The 12,574-nt window shown below is 38.6% G+C and overlaps 1 protein-coding gene across 1 annotated transcript in view; it reads left to right on the top strand.

Moving 5' to 3' along the window:
• The window catches only part of METTL14 (methyltransferase 14, N6-adenosine-methyltransferase subunit), a 572,808-nt gene that overhangs the window by 71,100 nt on the left and 489,134 nt on the right, over positions 1-12,574 (top strand). Inside the window, exon 2 of the mRNA XM_044061658.1 lies at positions 7,320-7,408. Coding sequence (XP_043917593.1) covers positions 7,320-7,408 — 89 coding nt within the window. The remainder of the gene's footprint in view (positions 1-7,319; positions 7,409-12,574) is intronic.

The raw sequence follows: 12,574 nt of genomic DNA, 5'->3' as shown, positions 1-12,574 counted from the left end.
TTTGGGTATTTACTTTATCCTTTTGTAATTGGACATAAAGCTTGTCCACTGTGTTGTGTAACTTGCCTCCAAGTGGTTTGCTCTCTGTGAATATTGTTTTTGAAAGCAAACTGGTGACCAAGAGCATTCAACAGCGTGGCTCGGGCTGCCACTTGAAAATTTCACGCAGTTGACATTTGAAAAACAGTTATGCGTTAAGACCTGGTTGCAGTGTTCTTTTGCCTTTGAAAAGTTTGAAGTCACTGTGGCGTGCTCAGCAGATGTTATAGTCCTTTTAGGTTGTAGAAATTCTTGATGATGCACGTTTCTGTCTGGAATGCATTTTGCTTACTGACATATTTCTCAACCTACGGAAAATAAATATCATAGCCACACACACCTTCTCTCTACTCTGTCACACACACACACACACACACACACACACACACACACACACACTAAAAGGTGTCCCTGAGTGATTCTGCCTGGAGATAAGAGGTTGACTGCTTTGTGAAGTACAGAGAGGTATGTATATTTCAATTACCGATTACATTTAGACAACATCTGCATAATGAATTAATGCACAGTTCATAGGTAACTAGCTTTGGAGGAGTTTATGAGGGATCTCAGCTTCTTACCGAGGCTGACCAGGGAGTTCCTCCAATCATGGGATTTTACTCTTTTTTTGCAGCAGTTTCTTTCTTATGTTGTAGAGTTTGTTTATGGCAGGGGACCCCACCACATTTGCTTCCTTTTTTTGGAGGATAGCATCTTGTTGCATTTGTGTAGGATTCAGCAGTCATACCTCTATTGTCCGTCTGCATGGGTGTCATGAGGCTTGCCACTTCTTTCTTAAGAAGCGTGAAGTTGGCTTTGGAGAAATTTTTTTACAGTGGTTTCCCTAATGGGGGGTGGGATGTGGATGTCTAGGGTGATTAGTTCAATGGTAACCAGGCAACAAGACTCCAGTCAACAGGCAGTTTGGGCAGAGATGAGTGTCGCTCTTTGATTTCACTGGGTCATTGCTAATGCTGTCTTTGTTGATTCAGTATGCTGTTTGTGGGGGAAAATTACATTTGGTTTTGAGGTACACAATCACTTGCGGAATTATTGCAGAACAGGGCTAAGTACTGAAGGTGAAGTGAGCGGATAAATAAATGAGTGCTTTGTTCTTTACCAGTAACACATCAATATCACCAGTCTTTGTTATAAAAGAAAGAAAAATAAGTACAATGACTGGATGAAGCTGTGCATGGCAAACTCCATAGTACTTGTGTACTGATACTAGATGCCATTATGATGCAGTCATGAAACTAGAAAAATCATTGCTGCTGCTACCGTCACACATCTCTCTCTCACTCGCACACTCACACACCTACCATTTCTCTGCTCTCACACAGCCATACACTCCTACACACGCCTACTTTGACACAGTAACACACACACTCACACTTATGTCTCATACGAACAGCTAGTTTAAATTACACTCGCACTCTCACATAGAGAAATGCACAGCCAGTTTAGCACACATACTCATGCATTCGCACACTCACACAGAGAAACACACTGCCAGTTTAACATACGTACTCATGCACTCACTCACACTTAACCTCGGCATGGCTAGTTTTGTTCTATTTTTATTTATTTATTTATTGAAGCATGAAAATGAAAGTGGGATTTAAAGGGACCATTCGGGAATTTGTGGCACCCTTTTATTTTGAGCCCCAAACCGGATTTCAGTACAGTTGAGAGGTATGCCTTACAGAGAAACATAAATAAGACCTAGAAAATATGATTTATGTTTATATGATGTACTTGTACATGTGTGTATGTGTGTATATGTGTATACATAAAATGCATATATGTATGTATGCAGGTGCATATATAAAGTGTGTGTGTAAGTAATAAATCCATGTATCCCTGGAGAATCCGTCTTGTGTGGAAGAGACTTCCTTTAGATAAAAAGCAAAGTAGCTTCCTGACTCACTTAAAGTGTAACCTAGATGAATGGGGGGGCAATCATAAATACATCCCTGGTCTGGACCTGCAAGCCATCATTGAAAGGGGTCAAATGTAGGTATAAATTAGCCATATCAGTGGGTACCTGTAGTTTGGGATATTGTGGCTTTGTTATTATCTGGATCAGTTGCCTAGTATTAATCTATTAACATGTTAAATGATCATAGCACAAAGCACAGAACAAAACATATTGAACATTCATGATATTGAACACACAAATAACCAAAACTCTGTACATTAAAAAATTACAAAATTTCCTTTCTGATGTACAAACCATAGCTATACCAAAATCCAGTTCATATTTGTCAGAATACTAGTAGTGGTACAAGAAGGCTTTATCTTTTTAAAGGAAAAGTGCACAGTTAGGGGCAGGGTTAGGGTTGGCATGCATCATTATGGTGGGAGGGGCGCTTCCCTTACCTTAACCATGCATCTTAACCTTTAAAAAAATCTTTTCCATACCACTACCACTATATAAGGTGGCTCTTCAAATTTACAAGGCAGTCTTCTAACTACATTTTAGTCCTACACTGGAGTAGCTTCAAATCGGACTGTATGAATGCCATACTAAGTATATTGAGGCCTCCTTTTATCCCACCAACAAGTTTGTCAATCCTTAGTCGTTTTCTTTTTTCTTTTATTTTTTTCTCACAGCTGTGCTTGCCTTCAGTCCTCTGCCCTGTATGTAGCCATATACTTAGGAAGGGGCACCGTTACTGCAGGTAAGGAAAGGCTTTTTTATACTTGAATTAAAATAATTTACCCATTTTACATATTTAGAGAAGGTATCAGTACTATTTTATATATGTATACATCGGTAGCATTTTTTACTAGAAAATATTCCCCTGCTTACCTCTTGTGTTCACTTTGCAGTAACACAGACTCCTCGTTGAGCAAAATAGCACAGCATTTTAATCTGACAAGTGCAAGAACTCTGACCCTTGGCAACAGTGTGCCAGACTAGAAAAACTGCAGTACAAACACTTCATTTGCCACTGTATGTTAATGTCAGGTGTCTGTGTAGCTCAAGGTGGGATGGGGTGCAAACAGGCGAGTCTGAATAACAGCAGAATGAACTGCTCTGTAAAATACATAAACAAAACTTTATATATATATATATATATATATATATATATATATATATGTGTGTGTGTGTGTGTGTGTGTGTGTGTATATGTGTGTGTGTATATATATATATATATATATATATATATATATATATTTTACAGAACCATCTAATGATCTTCTACGGGACGAGGCTGATTAATGCATCAAGTGTTTCATGGGAGTTGTAGAATATCAGTTAGATACAGTGGATATAAAAAGTGTACACACCCCTGTTAAAATGCCAGTTTTTTTGTGATATAAAAAATGAGACCACAATAAATCATTTCAAAAATTTTTCCCACCTTTAATGTGACCTATAACCTGTACAATTCAATTGAAAAACAAACAAATCTGTTAGGGGAAAAATATAAAAAATAAAAAACATACAATAAGCTGGTTGCATAAGTGTGCACACCCTTAAACTAATACTTTGTTGAAGCACCTTTTGATTTAATTACAGCATTCAGTCTTCTTGGGTAGGAGTCTGTCAGTATGGCACATCTTGACTTGGCAATATTTGCCCACTGTTCCTTGCAAAGGTGCTCCAAATCTGTCAGATTGCGAGGGCATCTCTTGTGCACAGCCCTCTTTAGGTCACCCACAGATTTTCTGTTGGAGTTGGGTCTGGGCTGTAGCTGGGCCATTCCAAAACTTTAATTTTCTTCTGGTGAAGCCAATCCTTTGTTGATTTGGATGTATGCTTGGGGTCATTGTCGTGATGAAAGGTGAAATTCCTATTCATCTTCAGCTTTCTAGCCAATGCCTGAAGGTTTGGGGCCACAAGTGACTGGTATTTGGCACTGTTCATAATTCCCTCCACCTTGATTAAAGCCCCATTTCCAGATGAAGAAAAGCAACCCCAAAGCATGATACTGCCCTCACCATGCTTCACCGTGGGGATGGTGTTCAGAAAATGTTTTTGCTCCAAACGTACCATTTGGAATTGTGGGCAAAAAGTTCAACCTTGGTCTCATCAGACCATAACACATTTTCCCACTTGCTTTTGGGAGATTAGTTGTATTGTCTTGCAAATTTTAGCTGGGCCTGGATGTTTTTCTGTGTAAGAAAAGGCTTCCGTCTTTTATATGGAGAATATGGGAGATTGTTATCATATGTAGTACGCAACCAGTACTTGCCAGAAATTCCTGCAGCTCCTTCAGTGTTGCTGCAAGTCTCTTGGCAGCCTCCCTGACCAGTTTTTGTCTTGTCTTTTCATCAATTTTGGAGGGACGCCCAGTTCTTTGCAATGTCATTGTTGTGTACTTTCTCCACTTTTTTTTATGACTGCCTTCACTATGTTCCTTGTTGTATCCAATGCTGTGGAAATTTTTTGTACCCTTCTCCTGACTGATACCTTTCAACAATGAGATCCCTTTGATGCTTTGTAGGCTCTCTGCAAACCATGGCTTTTGCTGTAGCAGGCAACTGAGTAAATGTCAGGAAAATCCTACTAGGCAGCTGAACTTTATTTGGGGTTAATCAGACTCTTTTTAATTGATGGCAGGTGTGTACCCACGAAGACTTGAATTTTGTAATTAAATCAAAAGGTGCTTCAACAAAGTATTAGTTTAAGGGTATGCACACACAACAAAGTATTAGTTTAAGGATGTGCACACTTATGCAACCAGCTTATTGTACATTTTTTTATTTTTTATATTTTTTCCCCTAATAGATCTGTTTGTTTTTCAATTGAATTGTATGGGTTATAGGTCACATTAAAGGTGGCAAAAGTTTTGAAATGATCTATTGTGGTCTCATTTTTTTATATCACAAAAACCTGGCATTTTAACAGGGGTGTGTACACTTTTTATATCCACTGTATTTTATGAGGATTAAAAATAAGCTTTTATAAAAAAAAAATTCCGATGGGAAGGGAAGTTTTTTTGTGATCTAGTTTTATGGCACAATCATGGGATTTAGTGACTAATTTTGCATTATAACTCTTATATTAAATGAGCAATACTTCAGCACAGGCTGGTATGTGTGCAGTGCTTAGTCCTGTAGGCACAATTTTAGGAAATGTGAAATAGTCACTGCAGATTCAAATGAGTTAACACATATGTGACTTCCCCCACGTTGGGCCAGTAATCAAGGAGCCTGAATCCTCACCACTGACACTGGAGAGGGAAGTGTACTTGGAATACAACTGGATACACTCAGCATTTCAAGATGCAGCTCTCTGTACCAAATGCAATTTCCCTTAAGATCACACAGGGAATGCACACAGTCCAGGGTCTGTATCTCTGTCTCCCTTCAGATCCCCAGTAAGACTCCCCACTGGTACAGCTGTAGGGTTAGGTCCTCAGCCGAGTGTCCAAGCCAAGATCTCCAGCACCCTCTCTGTAAGCCCAGTGTTTGGTGTCCCTGCTCCAAGTACCTGACACACACACAATGTGAGATTTGATTATACACACACACACACACACACACACACACACACACACACACACACACACACACACACACACACACACACACCAGGGAAAGGCTGGAACAAATTTACCTGCCCTGTCCCTTTCTGCCCAGGGTATAAGTTATCACCGCCACCAGACACTCCACAATCAGCTACTCTAAGGCCCTTAACAGAGGGTGCCCAATTATACTGTGTAATATTAATACTAATGCAAGTGGTAGTAGTTGAATAAGACATCTAGGTCTTCTGGAGTGACCCACACAGTGTCACCAAATAAATATAAGCACTCTGAAAGGTTAAATCCTGATAAAAAGTTTAAATGTATTTAATAAAACTACAAGAAATTACTAAATATGTATTTACAGAGTTCAAATCACAAGAGATATTGAAAACAACATTTATGGACAGGCTCAGACAAAGAAAAATAATATCTCAACTAAGCTTCATTATACTCCTGACTAAATCTAGGAGAATTACTATTTCCTAATAACTTACTTGATAGAGCAAGGCACAATGAAATATGCAAGTAGTCTTTCTAGTCAGGTTCCCCAAAACATAATACTCAATACTCTGAGATTGCTCCTTGTAAAATATAATAGCCAAGATGGCTTGCAGAATGACCTCATCTTGTCAGCTGATTCTGGGTTCTCACAGTATCCCCTTTGAAGCTGAGACAGGAATTTAGCATAGACTGCTACAATACACATCTGAGTGTTTATGGCAGTGCCTGGGGCTTCCCTTCCTTTTACTGAGCTAATGAACAAGGGCTTCTTCCAGACCCACTGTCTCCAGTCCTCTTCAGCACTGTGGAATGTAGTTTTAATGGTTTAACAGCTCATTCACCTTTCCCTTATTTTTGTTAAAGTAAGCTAGTTGGTTAACCTCTGCTGTCCCAGTATCCTCTGTTAAAACATTTCAGTTACAATAATGCATGTAAATTTCTTTTCATTCCAGCAGGTGCACTGTTGATACATTTTAACACAAGCAAATCTCACAAATACATTTTCAGCACAAGCATCTGTACAAATCAATTTGATATACAAATTACATTTGATTATTTACAAAATTCCAGCTAGCTGTGCTGACACAAGTCACACATCCACTGTCGTACTTAGCTGGCAGTACCTCCTGTCATCACAGCATAAACACAGCCTAACAAATTGCATGATAACAGCTAGTTCAGTTCAGTAAAAATTACAGTCACAGAGCAGTCGCCTATGTTATGTATTTGAAAAGAAATCAGATAAGCAAAAAAAGTAAATAAGTAAGGCAACAAATGTAGCCTTTGAACTCTTTCTGAATAACATTCTAGGTTCATAGGTAGGTACTAGGCTATTGCCCCTAGGGCCTATATAAGCCTAGCCAAAAAGGTACCCTGGCATTTGCCACTGTTTCATCTGTGTAGAACACTACACTTGAAATTCCTATGCCATGTACATCTATCTTCTCTATTTTCCAACCGTCGCACAGCACTGCCTCAGTCATGCCTTCTCCTGTAACTACTTTTCTTGTGTCCTTTTCCTTTTATTCCCTGTTGTCCTTTCTCTCCCCATAAACTGATTCTTCTCACTGTCCTCCTCAAAGAAATAAAAAAATGTAGTCGCATGTAAGGTTTCCATTTTTCATGATTCAATAACTTGGCATATTTATAAGGTTATGTATGACTGGTGTTCTGTGAAAGTGTTGATAAATAGATTTTCATTGCACTGTGACGTGGTATAAATAACATTAAGTGACTTCTACAGTAATCGGGTGTTTTTGACTCAGATATTTGAGTCTGATAGTATTCATTGTGTTTCAGCTTGGAGCTGAAAGTGCCGATAATATTGGAGCAGTATTAAACAGCAAAGAAGAACAGAGGGAGATAGCTGAAACAAGAGAGCTGTGCAGGTTAGTGTCTTAACGTATACTTAGCAAAAGTCTACTAATGTATAAATGTTTAGCATTGCAGACGTTTTTCCCATTTTGATAAGGCATAGGCTGTATTTTATTTTTTTTCAGTGAATAACTTGCCAGCTGTTAACTGTTTTATTTTTGAGTAGTTCTGTAATAGGTTGGTCTATGGAAAGATTTTACCCCAGCTAGTCGACCAGAGCATCTAACCCTCTCCTTACAGTTCTTTGTTTTTTCACAAAACTCTCACTTCAGATGTTTGGCCGTTTTTTTATCCAAACTATGCATCCTCCTCAACAGCTCATACTTTCCTCTTTCTGATCTTCATTTTGTTTACCATTTTAGTAACCTAACTTAATTGTCTTATGTTTCTCCATAGTCTTTAGGCCTTATTCTCTGTTGCTGGTCTCAGCTGATTTCAGTGTAGGCTCATCACGTCTTGTACTAATGGTTATAGCCTTCAGTGGCTATGTGCATAGTTTGATATTTTAGTAACGTATTCCCAAGGCTGTGGACCTGGAGCATGTCCTAATTAAGGGTTTAGGTGAGATTCTTGCCTGCTAGTAGTAGGTTGCTACAGCAGCTTGCTATCTTCTCTCCAGATATACCTGTCCTGGGTAAGGTCCACCAGCCCCAGGGTTGCCTTTATTTTATAATTTCAAAACCTGACTTGTGTAGGTTTGCATATATTGCTACCTACTCTTGCTTCCCCAAGGAGTGTTTCAGATGGAGAACCTTCTAATGAATGGTACTTCTCAAGCCTCAGTAGCAAATACTCGTCATAGGAATCAGTAGGAACCTGTAATCACATTTGCTGGATCTTATTTCATATAGCCATGAAAGCAGTACCCTTCTTCAGGAAGAAAAAAAGTGATTAAAAATGGAACAGATTTCAGTGTACCTTGCTGAGCCATAGTGATATACTCTGCAATTCTGAGTCCATAACAACTGAAGTTACCCTGCCCTCAGAAACCGAGCAATGCTGGACGGGTAGTGAAAAGCATCAAACTAATACTGAAGATCAGAATCGGACTTAACAAAATTTTGTAAATTTCACTGCTGGTTGGACATATTCAACTAATATATCTTTTGAGTATATGAAATGTGCTTGAAGCCTCACATTACGTTTGTTTGTTTGTGTCTTTTGGCTTTTCCCGGTTGGGGGTCGCCACAGCGGAACTCCGGTCTGCTAATGATTGGCAGTTGATTTTTACGTACTGGCTTGCCAGGCCTGACGCACAACCTTCAACGAAGGTACGCCCATTCACGCATGTCTCCACACAGAAGACGCTCTAGCTGAGAATCGAACCGGACAGCGTCTTACTGTGAGGCGACAACGCTACCGCAGCACCACCATGTCCTCACATTACATTAGCTGAATTCCTGCCAGATACCTACATCTGCTTTAAATTTGAACGTGCTCACAAAGAGGTCATGGAGTATATTGACATGTGGGAGTCTTGTATTTGCTGTCCTTAAAACATCCAGACACTTGCGCTGAAGCTGTTGTCATATTATCCAGAGCTTGCAAAAACAAAATGAATTGGAAGGAAAGCATGTTAATCTGCCTTCCCAGCGACATTTCTGGCAGTTGATTGGTTTAAATGATGACAAGACTTGGAACCACGCATAGCTCAACTTCTCTTCTCTTGTTTTCCACAGGTATACTGGATTAGCCAGAATGACTGGCTTCTTGTAAGTCATCCACCAGCAGATATATTAACTCTTGGAATAACTTGGAAATAACGTCTGCCTGTCTGGCAGCACTTCCATGTTTACCTTTGACATGCTACATATTGCCACTTTGCTGATGTATCCTTCTCCTCCTTTGAAGTTCACTAGTCTGCTGATACAAGCAGCCCCAAATCTGTTACTAACCCTTCCAACTATGGATAAATACATTTTTATTTCAAAAGAGTACTATTCCTTACACCCTGCAGTACTGAGCTCCTATTTGCAAATAAGGCTAAATGACCCTTCACTGGATAAAACCACTAATAGCCCAGTAAAAGTGGTTTATCTGGGACATTGTACTCACTGTAGGCAATTATGCAACATTAGTTGAAATATAAAGAAACATTGCTTCATCACCATGCAAGAAAGTACAGTCCATTTTTCCAGAACAGTTTTGAAAAAGTGACCAGGTTTTCAGTCCGATTGCCAGCTGTCTTCTAGTCATAATGCCAGCAGTACTGGCATCACACTAGCAGATGACTTGATGTATTTCTTGTCAACTCCATCCCAAAAGGTATTCAGAATCTTTCTACTTCTGTAACTACCAAAAATGAATTTCTTGGGATTCACATTCCAAACTGTCTGGTCCTTTTGTTGTCCTGATCCAGTCAGTATCCATCAGTAATGGTAGTTGTTGAATCTTTCTGTGGACCAGTTACTTGTGTTATAAACTGTAGTCTAGAGGAAGGAGAAAATAGTAGTTCAGCTTTGCAAACCATCTTCCATTGTTTCTGTACACCCAAGTGACTTAGCAAAAGAAGCTGTTAAATATGGCCCAGTTGGTCTGCTATACGTGCTAAATGTCTGAAAAGGGTATTTCGTCAACAAGTAATCATAGCTAGACCACAGCTGCGCATCCTAGCTGATACTTGAGAAGGATTCTTCCCAGCCCATGGAGTGGGCACAGCTTCGCTCTTTGATCTGAAAAGTCAAACAACCTTATCAAAGGTGCACTGTACTTGCATTTTTACAAAACTTTCAAAACAGTATAGTGGCGACCAGGCTGTCTGCCAGCTGTGTAAAATTAACTGAATGTGTTTAGATCCACAGGTACCTCTCCAGCTACTTTAGAAACTACCCTCATTCAGTCCACAATAAACTGGGGTATCACCACAATAAACTGGGGTACCACAATGTTCATTTCTCAGCTTTCTTGTATTCACTGCATCAATTCCTATAGTATATGGATTATTTATTACTAATATATACAGCAGTACTGAACTCCAAGCACAGGCTGTTTTACTCTGGCCTCTTTAGTCTGTGTTTTCAAAATTTAGGCCATAGTTTGTTTGTTTATTTATTCATTTATTCTGTCTAGTTACTGTATTCTGAAATTACTCACCACTGAGAGTATTCAAGTTGAACGTTTAAAGTGTGTGTGTGTGTGTGTGTGTGTGTGTGTGTGTGTGTGTGTGTGTGTGTGTGTGTGTGTGTGTGTGTGTGTGTAATGACCACAATTTATTTGTACTTTAAAAAACATAAGTCTGTATCCTCAAAAAAAAAAACAACCAACTAATGTACTGAAATCAAGACACCATAATTATCTCAGTTCCACAAAACCAAATGGTGCATACCTCTGCCTCATTTGGTTTACTTCTTTGCTAGACATTTGATAGGCCCCCCAAAGTCCTACAACAAGCTTTATTTGCAACTTCATTTGCTGTGATATGAAACTTTTTCTGGAAATTTAGTGCAGAAGTTTGAGGCTGTGAGATGCTTATTAACTTAATTTTTTTTTTTTTTTTTTTTTTTTTTTTTAACTTAATCTTCTAATGCTGGGTTTTGCGTCTCTTAATCTTCATTTGCCTGATCTGTGATATTAAGCAAGTAATTTAACCAAACAATTAGACCTGCTTAAGTCATCCTGAAAGCATGTGTAGTTTGTTTAGCCAACAACATTATTTCCTTTTAAACTTTTTGCTTTGCGTACTACAGATAACAGTTTTAGTGCTGCTATGAAGGTAAGTGACATGTTACACAATCTTAGAACCTTAATTACCTCAGCATATCACACTCATGTCCTACCATACGCTGTACCTTCTGCATATCCCTGTAATATTGACTGTGACTCTTTATTTTCCAGCCATATTTTCAGATAGTTTTCTACTACCTTTCCCTCTCTTTCCTTCCCTGATCTCCTCCTATTTGTACTACTACTTTTCTTTCTTCTAGTATCTATTTTTTCCAGGTCATGTAGCTATAAACTCCCATGCTGTCCTTCTCTTATTCAGTCTACCACTTGGTTATTTAGCATTTCCTTCCCCTTTCATCCAAAACAATTACTTTGTCAAATTCCATCATGTTATATCTGTCTTGTTACCTTAAGTGCATGTTTTTTTTCCTAAAAACCTTTTTTGAATTCTTATATTGTAGACAATGACACAAGTACTCGTATAACAGAAACAAACGCAAAACATAGCAAACATTTTTTAAACCAGAAAAATCTTTGCCCATGTCATATGTGATAATTTAATAATCATACATTTATATATGTGAAAACAAACCATACTGACATAATTTTAATTGCAAACATTATACATCGCAAACCACATTGACATAATTGTAGTTGCAAATATTATACATCACTTATCTAGCCAGCATTTGTCAGTCAAACATTATGTAGCTCATTCAGATACTACCTTCTTTTAAACCTCGTTCTTTTTAAACCTCGTTCCTCCTCTGTAGGTATTGTTCCCACAATTCCCATTTTTTCCCGATATAAGATCTTAAGTCCAGTTGTTTTATCTTTGTTACTGTATTTGCTGCCTCTATTAAAGTTGGTTTAGACTTTGATTTTCATTTTCTAGTAATTGCTTTTTTGGCAACCACCATAATTAGAATCAGCAAGGCCTTACAATTCCAATTATGTGTCGTAGCTAAAAAAAAATAATTTCCTTAGTTGTATCAATTTGCTCACCCAATATCTCTGACAGAGCAGTCTGCAGGGAGTCTTTAAAGTTTGCCAACTTATTACACTTCCAGGAAATATGTTCCCAGTTACCTCTTTCTTCCCCATTACACCTCCAACATTTGCTGTCTATCTGACGAAAATACGTATGTAAACACTTCCAAGCAAAGATCCTAAATCTTTTATGCTCTACTAATTCCTTTTTTAACAGCAGCTTCTGTTCTAGATTCTACTAACAACTCTACCAGTGCTGGCGTTTCACTTAGGATCCCCCTATTTCTTTTTCTTAGCTTATACTCCATCAATCCTTGATAGGGAAGGCAATCTCTGCCCTGCAGCCCAAATACATATGCTTCTTCCCAGTCGACTCCCTTTCCCTCTTTTATTATTTGCTTCAAATACCTTGGTCTTTTACCAGTTTTCTCCAGTAAATTTCAGACCCCTCTTGCCTATTGTCTGTATCCCTGATTGCAGTTATCCCTACCAAGAGAATCTCCTTTGTCCATTCCCATGTTGGATTA

The sequence above is a fragment of the Protopterus annectens genome, chromosome 2.part0 (assembly GCF_019279795.1).
Source record: "Protopterus annectens isolate FY-2018-M chromosome 2.part0, PAN1.0, whole genome shotgun sequence".
In the NCBI taxonomy this organism is placed as follows: Eukaryota; Metazoa; Chordata; order Ceratodontiformes; family Protopteridae; genus Protopterus; species Protopterus annectens.
Note: the sequence above shows the minus strand (reverse complement) of the source record. Positions and strands in the feature narration are given on the sequence as shown.